Consider the following 13,422-nt stretch of genomic DNA (forward strand, 5'->3'; position numbering starts at 1 on the left):
TGGGTCGGTACCACATCCTGCTGAAAAATGAAACCAGATTCTCCATGAAGCTGTAAAATGTTCTGGTAGACGCTGCGTTGGTTATTGGCTTCAGAAACCCAGTGGACCAGAACCAGCTGACAGGGCGACCCAGATCCTTCAACAGCGTGGGTTCTGGTTCTGATACACTCCACTCCTCCAGACTTTGAGATCCTGAGGTCCAAATGAAGTAAAAACTTTCACAGAACTCCTTAAGCCACCTGAAGTTCTGATCCAGATGGCGAGCTGAAAGGCGAGTTTCATTTCATCACAGGTTCTGATTTGCCGGGTTCAGGAACTGCACTGCAGCAGCCCAGAGAACCGTTCACCAGTGGGTTGGACCCGGTTTTGTTTAGAGACTGTGACCCGTTGTTTCTGATTCCAGGTAAAGTGCACGTCTCCTGGATCCCCTTCTCCACTCGGCGGGTTGAACCTCCACCATCCTCTTCCTCCCTGCTTCCTGCTCCGCCCACCTCCACCTGCCGACCCCTCACCTGCAGCACTGCCACGAACAACAGCAGTTCTGTTGATGCTGCTGCTGCTCCAGCTGGCTCTACCAGCACCTTCATCAGAACCGGTCCTTTCTCTCGGTCTGGTACCGCTGCTTCCTCTGCTCCACCCGTCAGGATTAGCTGCTCTACTCCTCCACCCTCCTCTTCCTCTTCCTACCCTTCCTCGTCTGTGGACGCCATGACAGACTTCATAGAGAACAATAAGACAGTTCTTCATCCCAAGTCTTCCTCCACCAGTAAGCTGGACCCAAGCTGTGGTTCCTGGGGACCTTCAGCCCAGATACGCAGGGTTCCCTCTTCCCACAACTCACTTCCTGTTCCTGGTTCAAACTCACTTCCTGTTCCTGGTTTAACCTCATTTCCTGTTCCTGATTCTGCCTCATTTCCTGATTCTGCCTCATTTCGTCCTGTGGCTTTGACCTCACTTCCTGTTCCTGCTTCGACCTCACTTCCTGTTCCTGCTTCGACCTCACTTCCTGTTCCTGCTTCGACCTCACTTCCTGTTCCTGCTTCAACCTCATTTCCTGTTTCTGCTTCAACCTCATTTCCTGTTCTTGCTTTTACCTCATTTCCTGTTTCTGCTTTAACCTCATTTCCTGTTCCTGCTTCCGCCTCACTTCCTGTTCCTGTTTTAACCTCATTTCCTGTTCCTGCTTCCGCCTCACTTCCTGTTCCTGCTTTAACCTCACTTCCTGTTCCTGCTTCTACCTCACTTCCTGTTCCTGCTTCTACCTCACTTCCTGTTTCTGCTTCTGCCTCACTTCCTGTTTCTGCTTCCGCCTCACTTCCTGTTCTTGCTTCTGCCTCATTTCCTGTTTCTGCTTCTACCGCAATTCCTCCTGTGGCTTCAACCTCACTTCCTGTTCCTGCTTTAACCTCACTTCCTGTTCCTGCTTTAACCTCACTTCCTGTTCCTGATTCTGCCTCATTTCCTGTTCCTGATTCTGCCTCATTTCCTGTTCCTGATTCTGCCTCATTTCGTCCTGTGGCTTTGACCTCGCTTCCTGTTCCTGCTTCGACCTCGCTTCCTGTTCCTGCTTCGACCTCGCTTCCTGTTCCTGCTTCGACCTCGCTTCCTGTTTCTGCTTCGACCTCACTTTCTGTTTCTGCTTCGACCTCATTTCCTGTTCTTGCTTTTACCTCATTTCCTGTTTCTGCTTTAACCTCATTTCCTGTTCCTGTTTCCGCCTCACTTCCTGTTCCTGCCTTAACCTCACTTCCTGTTCCTGCTTCTACCTCATTTCCTGTTCCTGCTTTAACCTCACTTCCTGTTCCTGCTTCTACCTCATTTCCTGTTCCTGCTTCTGCCTCACTTCCTGTTCCTGCTTTAACCTCACTTCCTGTTCCTGCTTCAACCTCACTTCCTGTTTCTGCTTCCGCCTCATTTCCTGTTCTTTGTTCTGCCTCACTTCCTGTTCCTGCGGTGGTTAAGTCCAGAGTCGCTCAGGACATTGAAGCCAGGAACCCGTTCCTCTTGAGCCTCCTCAGTCAGTCGTCCCCGTCCTCTTCGTCTCCGGCCAGTCCGTCTCCGCCTTCTTCAGGTCCGGTTTGTGGTCAGAGTTCATCCAATTGCTCCTCTTCCTCGTTGACTTCAGACGTTCGCCTTCAAACCTCGACCGCCAAAGGACCTGGGAGGGTGGCAGACCGATCTGAAGGAGCAAAGCCTCCTCCGTCACCGGAGCCGTCCAGAGGTTTTGATTCTGCGGTCAGGATCAACGTTCTGACCAAGTCCCAGCTGGTGTCCAGCTCAGATAAACTGTTTGTCAAGTTTCAGTGGATGAAGAAGAAGAAGTCTTCCAAGTCCAGCAGCTCTTTGGTACCCAGTTCTGCTAAAATAAAGAGGTCACTCTCTGGGAAACGGCAGCCTCAGAAAATTCAGAACCAGCCTGGCAGTCCGGTCCGAAAACTGAACCGCCAGGCTAGTGGCATGGAGTCTTTACCCTCCATGCCCTCCGTTCCTCCGTTCCCATCCACCGATCTGGTCTCCAAGGCGGTTTCCACAGCAGCTCCACCCGCCAACATTCAGCCACTGGTCCAGCCGTTACCTAGTCTCAACCAGCAGGTTCTCGGCCAGAACCTCCCATCTTCCATCCTGCTGCTGACCAACACCAGCCAGAATCCTGTGACTGGCTCCGGTTCTGGTCCCCACTCTTCGGTTTCGGCCGATCCTCAAACTCTTCCTGGAAATGACCCATCTGTCCGGTGGAGTCCAGAGATCCAGAACCTTCCTGAATCCAACAACCTGCAGCTCCTAGAAGGGCTCATCTCCGAGGTTGGACTTCCGTCCTCCGCTTTGAAAGACCAGCAGCAGAATCCTGCTTCAAAGCAGACGGGCAAACGAAAGGAACCAAACAGACTGGTACAAGGTTCTTCAGCTGGAATTGATCCACCATTAGGGTGCAGATCATCTGACCCAACCAGGACTGGAGCCTCTGACCAGGACCTCATCGTGGTGCTGTCAGACGACGAGTCGCTGCCTGACGTGTATGAGGTTCAACCCGGCGTTGAGGAGGTCCGGTCGTTTCTTCCTCCAGTTACTGTTGGAGGTTCAGACGTCGAAATCAATATCGTTGAGACCAAACCTCCAGGGTTCGAGACCAAACCGAGAACATTAAAGTTTACAGAAAGAGACATCTTTGATGAACCGGCTTCACCGGCAGAGTCAGAGGACAGGATGTCCACTGCCTTGTCTGAAGTACCTGAACTAGGACTCAAACTGTCTTCTTCTGAAACGTCTGACAGCGACGATGAAGACTTGCTGAGCATTAGGACTGAACTGCTGGACTACGGTCAGCTCTGCTGGCAGCCCACGGTGTCTCTGCTGAGACTACCTCTGGCCCTGCCTGGACCTGGACGGCCCCTGCCTCGCTACCATTTCATCCTTGGAGACAAGCAGGACGAGCTGTACCTGCAGGAGATGGAAGAGGACGATCAGGTTGGTTCTGCACCGTAATGGACTCGAACAACAGCATCTGCTCAGATCGGGTCCTCTTATGCTTATTGTTCTGCTTTCCCACAGTCCAGCGACGAGGACGTCTCAGAGATCGTCACTGACCACGACTCTGACGTCACCGAAGACTTCACCATTCTTCACTCCTCAGAGTCTCCACTGTCCCTGGAGGTCATTTCCTGTGCCGCTTGCGGATCATCCAGTGCATCAAAGATCTGCACTGTCTGTGGTCGGGGGTACCACAGAGACTGCCACGTCCCTCCGTTTGGACCAGACATCTGGTAGGACTTGCCTTCATCTGCTGATGGAGCTGATCTTGAGTTTTTTGGTGCAATTTAGACTTGGCGTGACGTCATCTGCAGTTCTATACTCCTAGAAACTATTTGGTGGTACTTTAAGAAACAAATCTGAGCAGCCATGCCTGAAGTGAGACACTCTACCTTTTTACTGGATCTCTGTCTGGAGCCTGGTTCAGATGTAGCATCTGGGCTGAAGAAAAGGAGATCATATCAATCAATCAATCAAATTTTATTTGTATAGCACATTTCAGCAGCAAGGCATTTCAAAGTGCTTTACATAATTAAAATAAAAACAGCAAGTGACATTGAATAAACAGTTACAAAGATAGAATTTTAAAAGAAAAAGAAAAAAAAGGTTAAAAAAGATTAAAACATTAAAACACCTTGTAGGACTTCAGTTAAACGTTTCACACCTCAGAGTTTTAGTTAAAATGCCATTTAACAAGGACTCTCACACCCCTAGATATAGATTCGTTTAACTGGGACGTTTTCTGGGGGGCTTTACATAAACGGTGTGAAAGAGAAATAAAAAGAAGTTAATGACTAGATCCACCGATCAGCACCGAACAACAGCAGCAGCAGCTTCTGGATCGGCTGCAGCAGCTTCCGGATCGGCTGCAGCAGCTTCCGGATCGGCTGCAGCAGCTTCCGGATCGGCTGCAGCAGCTTCCGGATCGGCTGCAGCAGCTTCCGGATCGGCTGCAGCAGCTTCCGGATCGGCTGCAGCAGCTTCCGGATCGGCTGCAGCAGCTTCCGGATCGGCTGCAGCAGCTTCCGGATCGGCTGCAGCAGCTCCTGGATCGGCTGCAGCAGCTTCCGGATCGGCTGCAGCAGCAGCTTCTGGATCAGCTGCAGCTGTTTGATTGATTTATTAGTCAGACCTGTGAAGACGCTGCTGCAGGAATCAATGCGGCTAAAGATAAACACATGGATGAGTTTCTCTAGATCTGAGACATCAGTCCTCTAATCCTGGAGATGTTCTTCAGGTGATAGAAGGCCGACTTTGTGACTGTCTTAATGTGGCTCTGAAGGTTCAGGTCAGAGGTCATCACTACTCCCAGGTTTCGGCCTGATCCCTGGTTTTTAGTTGTAATAACTGAAGCTGTGCGTTGATTCGGGTTCGCTCCTCTTTAGGTCCAAAGATAATAACTTCAGTTTTGTTTCTGTTCAGCTGGAGAAAGTTTTGGCTCATCCACACATTGATCTGTTCTAAGCATCTATTCAGTGACTGGATGGGGTCAAAGGTCACCTGGTGACATCGTGATGTAGAGCTGTGCATCATCCGCATAATTGTGGTAGCTAATCCTATTTATATAAGTCCAAATAAAGCTTTCTGCAACATCTGTGACCCCACGGTCAATGCTGAACCCTGAAAACAGCGAGTGAGAACTTACTTAAAACCTCAATCTTTAAATATTTAATGTAATCAGTAATGGTCAAGACTAACTGCAAAGCTAATAGCGCTAGCACTAAAGCACTAAACATAAATGTTAGTTCCACTAATGCTAAAGAGCTATGTGCACATAGCATTTAGCGAAAGCTAACTCTAAACGTCTACAGCAACAAGGTATTATCAGACGCTAATGCTACAGTAATTAACTCAATTCAGCCATGCTGACACCCGCCAGGTGTCAGTGATGCAGCATACCATGTTGCCCTCATCTGCTTTAAATGTGTCATTATCAATCAATCAAATGTTGTTTGTATAGCACATTTCAGCAACAAGGCATTTCAAATAGATTTACATAATAAAACACAAAGTCATGCAACAGAATCAAGAATTGAAACATCACATTGAATCAGTGCCATCATTCAATTCTTAACCGATTATGATTCAGAATCAACTTAACCAGCTGGTTTTGGTGGAGATTTAAAGCAGGGGGGTCCAAAGTGGGTCCTGGAGGCCCGGCATCCTGCATGTTTTAGTTCTTTCCTGGTTTTACACACCTGCATCAAATGATGCTCATTAGAAGGACTAAGAGGAACATTGACTTGCTGAGGAGGTTGTAACTAAAACATGCAGGATGCCTCCAGGACCCACTTTGGGCACCTCTGCTTTAAAGGCACTCAGTGTTTCAGCTCTTTTACAGTTTTCTGGAAGTTTGTTCCAGATTTGTGGTGCATAGAAGCTGAATGCTGCTTCTCCTTGTTTGGTTCTGGATGCAGAGCAGAACCAGAACCTGAGGGGTCTGGAAGGTTGATACAGCAGCAGCAGATCTTTAATGTATTGTGGTGCTAAACCGTATTATATCAGTATTTTAAAGTCTGTTCTCTTAGTGGAAGTGGGTGTTATGAGCTCCATCCTCCTGGTTTGAGTCAGAACCCGAGCAGCAGCTTCTGGATCAGCTGCAGCTGTTTGATTTATTAGTCAGACCTGTGAAGACGCTGTTGCAGGAATCAATGCGGCTAAAGATAAACGCCTGGATGAGTTTCTCTAGATCTGAGACATCAGTCCTCTAATCCTGGAGATGTTCTTCAGGTGATAGAAGGTCGACTTTGTACAGTGATCCCTTGTTTTTCTTAGGGTTTGCGTTCTGGAAATATCTGCGATAAGTGAAATCTGTGAAGTAGTTACCTTTATTTTTTTACAGTTATTACACAGCATATTTAAATGCATTGAAACCAAAGAACAAAACCTGTTTTCAGGTCAGCGGATGTGCGTGTTCATCAATCGGGCCTTAATGTCATCCGGAGTCGTGTCATTAAAGCGTCTCCTCCAACCTGCCCTGCGAGACTCACAGCTGGATCTACGGCAGAGCGACGGATCTCATTAAGCCTCCGGTCGGGCTTTGCGCTGATTCTGGCCAGTTTTTTCCTCAGGCATTCAAAGTTTTCAGTTTTCATCTCCTGAACGGCCAAACTGTATTACTTGTATTTAAATACTGTATCATTATTGGCACACAGGTAGAGAAGGAGCTCTGAGACTGTTTAGCCAATCAGGACGCAGAACACAATGCACTGTGAAAAAAACTGCACAAAAAAATCCACAAAGCAGCGAGACCGCGAAAGGTGAACCGAGTTACAGCGAGGGATCACTGTAACCGTCTTTATGTGGCTTTGAAGGTTCAGGTCAGACAAGTCAGGTTTGGTAAGAAGAGAAGTGCAGAGTAGAACATGTTGATCCATTTCATCCGTAAATCTGAGAAACTCTGGTCCAGAAGACATTTCTTCGTAGGTATTTTATGACTGTAGGGAGTGAGTGTAGGAGCAGAGAGGGAGGAAGGAGGAGGGCAACCAGCTGCTCCGTTCACAGTCGATGTTTTATCACTTTGTTTTGGGACACTGTGCTCCTGATAAGCGCAGGGCTCCATCCTAGTCAGACATCCTTGAGCCTGTTCTAATGAAGCGATGGTCACATTGTTGTTCTTGTTGATAAAATGAAAGATGTTTGCAGTGAGCAGCTTGATTCCGTGTTTGTTAAGATTGCGTCCTCCTCTTCCAAAGAGGTGAAAGCGCTGCCAGTAGATCCAGAGGTTATCGATGAAGGTCACTGAGCTGGCAGAGCAGGTTTTAATCAGCCATTTGTTTATCATGTCCAGCCTGGAAAGTTTTTCATCTCCTCATTGAGGCGATGGAATTGGACCACTGAGAAATAACTTTGTTTTTAATTTTCCCAAAGTGTCCAGAAGAATATTAAAGTCCTTTTTCAGAATCTCGGATTTTTGCTTTGCCAGATCGTTGGCTCCAACATGCACAACTAAAGTCTCCATGTTTGGCTGATCAGTGGTTGGAGAGAGTAAATCAGATCCAGCGTCACCAAGAAAAGAAACCACTCTCGTTTTCCTGGGATTGCAAACATGACTGATTCCATTTACTGCCTCATCTCCAACAATAACTACTCTGCATGCCTTTCGTTTTCCTGGTGGTCACTTTGTCCTTCGGAGCTTTGTGCGGTGGATGCGTTGGTTTAGCCTCATTGCTGAACCAGCACATCCACCCAGAAGGTGGGTTTTCACCCAGAGGCTGGAGTGCAGAAAATCTGTTTTTCAGTGGGATTCCCACGGAGTCGGAATGTTTCGAGGCTCGGGCTCTTCGCTCTGTCCTTGGGGTCGGTGGAGCCGTTTTGGTTCCAGCTGCGTGTTTATTTCTCGCTGATGTCTCGGCGCGATCTAGAGAAACTCATCCAGGCGTTTATCTTTAGTCGCATTGATTCCTGCAGCAGCGTCTTCACAGGTCTGTCCAACAAATCAATCCTCCAGCTGCAGCTGATCCAGAAGCTGCTGCTCGGGTTCTGACTAGAACCAGGAGGATGGAGCTCATAGCACCAGTTCTTCCACTGGCTCCCTGTAGCTCAGAGAATAAACTTTAAAATACTGATGTTAGTTTATAAATCACTGAACGGTTTAGCACCACAATACATTAAAGATCTGCTGCTGCTGTATCAACCTTCCAGACCCCTCAGGTTCTGGTTCTGGTTCTGCTCTGCATCCAGAACCAAATGAGGAGAAGCAGCATTCAGCTTCTATACACCACAAATCTGGAACAAACTTCCAGAAAACTGTAAAACAGCTGAAACACTGAGAGCCTTTAAATCCAGACTAAAACCCTCCTGGTTAGTTTTATTTGAAACGTGATAAATTACTAATTTAGTGACGACACTTGACTTAATGCGATGTTTAGATTGTTGAATCTGTGTTACATGACTCTGTTTGTGTTTAATGGTGTAAAGCTCTTTGAAAAGCCTTGGTGCTGAAATGTGCTGTACAGATAAAATTAGATGGACTGATTGGTGGTTTGGTTCAGACGCTGATCCGTCCAGGGAGCGGTTCTTTCTCCCGTCAGTCGGATCTGCAGTGTGAGCTGCTTGGTGCGGAGCGCACCTCCCGTCTGCTGATTTGAGGAAGAGTTGTTTCATTTCCACAAACAGCGTTTATCTAAAAGTTGAGTCTTCATTTCTATTGACTAAAGTCAGTGTATAAAACTGAGCTGGTCGTCGTCTTGAGTCATTTGTAGAGTTGAATCTGGGTTGGTCTCCGTATTCCTCTGCAGAATATTAATCTGCTTCTGCCGATTGGAGTATAATACTGCTAATGTCCTGGGGTTGGACAGAAGCATCTCAGCCTGGTTCAGCTTGGAAGTAAGGAAAGAATAAAAGTAAGAAAAGTCCCCAGTCCTTAGGTTTCAGATAATCCAGTTATGATGTGAGCAATGTAAAAATATTTATAAAAACTGATTTAATATAAGTCACAGGTAAAGTTATCAGTGGTCAGACTCTGACTACATGAATGGTTTCTGCTTCAGGAGGTGGTAATAATGAATAATTGGCACTTTATCCAGAAAATTAATTTAGGGAAACTAAGTGTGCTAAGAGTTTTCAAAGTTAGCAAAAATGCTAAAGCAGTAACTGAAAAATTAGCTTTGCTACTAGCTCATTAGCGGGTTGGTGAAATGTGCCCACCACTGACCCAGAAAGTTCTTGATAGATGTAAACTGGGTCGGGTCCAGATGGGCGGCGTTCCATGTTGTTGATGGACTCTCAGAGGTTTTCCCTGATCTCTGTCTTGCAGGTCAGAGCTGGTCTGTTCGCTCTGCCAGGACCTGTCAGACCCTTCGGACCCCTACAGCTCCGACAGACCCAAGAGTCCATACGGTTCTTCCCTCAGCCTGCAGGACCAGCGGGTCAGAACCTGTCGACTTCGGGGCGGGGCGGGCGGGGTCATGTTCTGGTCGTTTAAACCCGGTTCTGTGTGTTTCAGAGATGTGAGACGCTCCTGCTGCACCTGAAGGTCGAAGGCTGCAGACATTTCTCTCAGGTCAGTTCTGGTGCCAGTCGGTTTGAACTGGACCTCCAGTTGGTGAAATAATAACAATTAAAAATTTTCTGGGTCCTGAAGAACCACAATTAAAGAACCGGTGCAGAAAAAGATGAGATTCGAACTCAGAAATTTAAATCGTTTTAAAATAAAAGCCTTGAGGTTCAACACAAAGTATTTATTTTTTCTTAATGTTTTTTTACTTTCATTGAAATTCCCCAACATTTATTCAACATGAACAAGTGTAAGGAGTTTGTGTTGTAAATATACCTTGCATGAAATCAGCTGGGCTGCTTTCAGCCAGAGGTTCTGGTTTATCTGAGCCCGACCTGCAGAACCAGCTCTAGTCAGCACCAGATGGCGCTGTAAGACTCACCGTCTCTGCTGTTGTTTCAGTTGGACCTCTGGTCTGACCTCATGCTCGTATCGGAGCGTCTGAGCCACCATCTCTCCCCTCCGTATCGAACACCTGCGCAGGTCGTCTCGGACCTCTGGGATTTGTTCAGCGACGCCTCACAGGTACGAATGATGAGCTGAAGCTTCGTGTCCTAAGGATGCTCAACAAAATGAGTTTTGGTCTCAGATGTCAGGCAAATAAGAGAAAAAGCCTTAAAAGTAAAAGTTGTATTTAGTGCAGATAAACATGCTGACAGCAGAACCCGTGGACTGGACCGTCCGGTTCTGCAGGTCTGATCACGTTCTCAGCCTGTCTCTGCCATTTCCAGGGCAACGCTTTACTGGAGCTGCAGCAGAGCTTCCAGAAGAGGCTGGTGGAAACGCTGGGATCAGAGCTTCCTTCTTCACTGCTGATGGCGCCGCCGCGTGGCAGCTCCTCCCGGCCGCGTGGCAGGGCCCCTTCGCCGCGTGGCAGGGCCCCTTCGCCGCGTGGCAGGGCCCCTTCGCCGCGTGGTAGCTCCCCCCCGCCGCATGGCAGGGCCCCTTCGCCGCGTGGCAGGGCCCCTTCGCCGCGTGGCAGGGCCCCTTCGCCGCATGGCAGGGCCCCTCCTAAAGACAACGCCCCGCTGCATGGCAGCGCCCCTTTGGACTCTGGAGAGAACTTGCTGTCCGATTCGAAGGTGAAAGTTCTGAAGAAGAGACTGAAGGACCTGCTGGACCTGAAGGGACCGGCTACAGCCAAGAGGCCAAAGAGCGTAAATCCTGACGACCAGACCGATCAGATGTGAACAATGAAACTAATTCATCATTTAAAACTTCAAACATTTTTACTGCAGATGTTCTGCTTACTGGGCCGGCTCCAGTTTCTGAGTTTCTGGTTTGAGTGGAAGCGAAAAGGTGTGGTGGCCTGATGTGGGTCGTGGTTCTGAGTGCCTTAGTTAGTTATTTATATGTGAAACTTCACAGCTTCTCTCAGGGAGAAAACAATGAAACTGATCTTCAGTTACTGAAACTAACAACTTTAAACCGTAAGATTGTTTATTTTTCTGTTATGGAATTATTGTTTACACATTGTTAGATTTAAAGCATTTTTCAGTTGAAATGTTTGCAGAAACTTTTGCTGATGAATCAGACGGAGCTGATGGTGTAAATTATTAAAACTGCCTTAAAAAGCCAAAGCTTTAGTTGAAGAATAAAATATTTCTTTGTACAGCTGCATCTCATGGAAGCGTTTCTGTTTTATGTAATTGAGGTCCACTGATGCGGAGTGCCGTATTTTCCGGACCCACAAAGTTTAAAAATGAAAAAAACCTGGAAACGTCCAGCCGCTGGTATCCGCCGCTCTCGGTTTTCCACTTAGTAAATCTGCTATTCAGCCCTGCGTCTCCGACGCCGAACCATGGATTCGTTCACGCCGAGCTGCAGTGCCAGATAAACAGCCTTCAACTTAAAAGCTGCATCATGAGTTTGAAAACATGTCTGCTGCTAGCATAGCGGTTCTCAACGTGGGTGGTACCGCCCCCCAGGGGGCGTTCAGAGGACGGCAGGGGGCGCTGGCGGACATATTTCCAAAAGGGGGGCGCTGGGATGCCTTTGGGGGGCGTTTGGTCGAAGGTAAACTTTACACCTTAAATCCACAATAATACCAGTTTAGACTTTGAGCAACTTGGTAAAACTGTAATGTGTAACAATAAATCATGCTTGGCTGCAACTGTATCGATGGCAGCTCTTCTTCTATTCAGTGTTTGTAGCTTCATGGCTACGCATCAGTTCAGCGTTACACCGGCTGATGACGCTGCTGTGATTCACTTTGTCTGGTATTTATGTAGCTACATATGTTTTGGCAGTTCTGTGATCATGTCAAAGCAGCAACTTATATTAAAAAGTGTTTTATTTCCGTTTGAAAGCTGCCCGTTACCATGGAAGAACAGAAAATCGCTCTTATAAACATGTAATTACTAAAATCACGATACCCTCACTTTGTATCCCTCTGAAAAATGAACCCATTTAAATAAAGAAATAAAGAAATCCCTCCATGGTGATACCTCGATAGAGAGCGTTCATTTTATAGCGTTAACACGGAGCTGTAAGTGGTCCGGTATGAAACGGGGTGATAGAACAACACAGCACTTTTAAATTTCAATAATCAGAATGCAGAAATTGTTTCCGTTGTTTTAAAAGGTTTATGTCAGTCTGCCTTTTCCCCATTGATACGCTTCCCGACCGCCCTGCACCTTAGGGGTAAAAAAAAAAAAAAAAAGACGTTCACAATGCGCAAAACTCTGAAACAGGAGTAGCGGGACATAAAACGGAGCGAAGAACTAGATGTGAATTATGGCATAAAAACAGAGAATCCGACGCTGAACAGTGAAAAATCAACACATGATGTGAAACACATGACGATTAGGAGGAGCAGCTGGTGATGAGTGAAGATTACTGATGGTCAATAAACGATAAAATAAATGTAGCAACAGGAAAGAAACTAAAGTGGACATAGCAATAAACCAAGAGAGGATAAAACTAATCAAAGGAAACTAAATGGAAATGAATGAAGAACAAAATGCAAGAATAAACTAAGAAACTAAAGTAAATACGGAGGAATAAACTGGTATGGCAAGACCTTTTGAGCAATAATTAATACAGAGGACTGTATGGCAAGAATAAACTATTTCCAGATAAAAGGTAAAATAATATTGTTGAAATGTCATGGGCAGGGGCGCAACTACACATTATTCATGTGGATGCGAAAACATAAATCGGCGCCCCCCCACGAAGAAGCATAGAAACATACACTCGCCCCCCAACGCCCCCCCCCCCCCCCCCCCCCCCCCCCTCCAGATGCCGATACGTTTAGGCAAAACTCGCTACATTTTCCCCGTTATGTGCGCGAGGTGAAGGAGCGTAAGGCGCTGAAGTGTCCGGGAAAACATAATCGGTGCGCCGATTCAAAACATCTACAATAATGATAACATTAATAATAAAGTAATTGTCAGTGCAAAGTAGCTTACAAATTTTTTGGTGGGGGGCGGTGAGGGGCCTGGATAAAGGCTGGGGGGGGCGCTGGGCCGACAGGTTGAGAAACACTGTGCTAGCATGTGCTTGTTCTAAATGAAAATCAGCGCTTTCTTCTTTGATTTCCAATTTTGACTTCCAATGATTCACTTCCTGCTAGAGAGCCCCCTAGTGGTTGAAGAAAAATTCACAGAAAAGCTGCACCGGGCTACAAGCCGCATGCATGGTTCAAAGAGGGAAAAAAGTAGCGGCTTATAGTCCAGAAAATACGATACGGAAGTTAAATGAAGTCGGTATGAATATTGAACATATCTTTACACCTCTGTGTGGCATAAGGAGCCGATTTCAGATATCAAAGCTTCTCCCCTAATATGTGAAAGGAGAAACTAGGATGAAGATTTCACTGATGAGTGGGAGGACAACTTTCAGATGGTGTAACCATAGCAACAGATGTAGTTCAGCTGAGATTGTAGGAACTGTGA

At 46.9% G+C, this 13,422-nt stretch overlaps 1 protein-coding gene across 2 annotated transcripts in view; it reads left to right on the plus strand.

Moving 5' to 3' along the window:
- Positions 1-11,146, plus strand: part of trim33l (tripartite motif containing 33, like) — a 31,125-nt gene extending 19,979 nt beyond the window's left edge. Inside the window, exons 10-15 of one of the 2 annotated variants that reach the window (XM_081617074.1) lie at positions 293-3,465; positions 3,550-3,761; positions 9,287-9,398; positions 9,476-9,532; positions 9,929-10,051; positions 10,258-11,146. In XM_081617074.1, coding sequence (XP_081473200.1) covers positions 293-3,465; positions 3,550-3,761; positions 9,287-9,398; positions 9,476-9,532; positions 9,929-10,051; positions 10,258-10,716 — 4,136 coding nt within the window. In that variant the 3' untranslated portion in view covers positions 10,717-11,146. The remainder of the gene's footprint in view (positions 1-292; positions 3,466-3,549; positions 3,762-9,286; positions 9,399-9,475; positions 9,533-9,928; positions 10,052-10,257) is intronic. The other variant, XM_081617075.1, reaches the window with a different exon arrangement.
- Positions 11,147-13,422: the final 2,276 nt, after the last annotated feature.

Source organism: Poecilia reticulata, chromosome 16 (assembly GCF_904066995.2).
Source record: "Poecilia reticulata chromosome 16, P_reticulata-male-v2, whole genome shotgun sequence".
Lineage (NCBI taxonomy): Eukaryota > Metazoa > Chordata > Actinopteri > Cyprinodontiformes > Poeciliidae > Poecilia > Poecilia reticulata.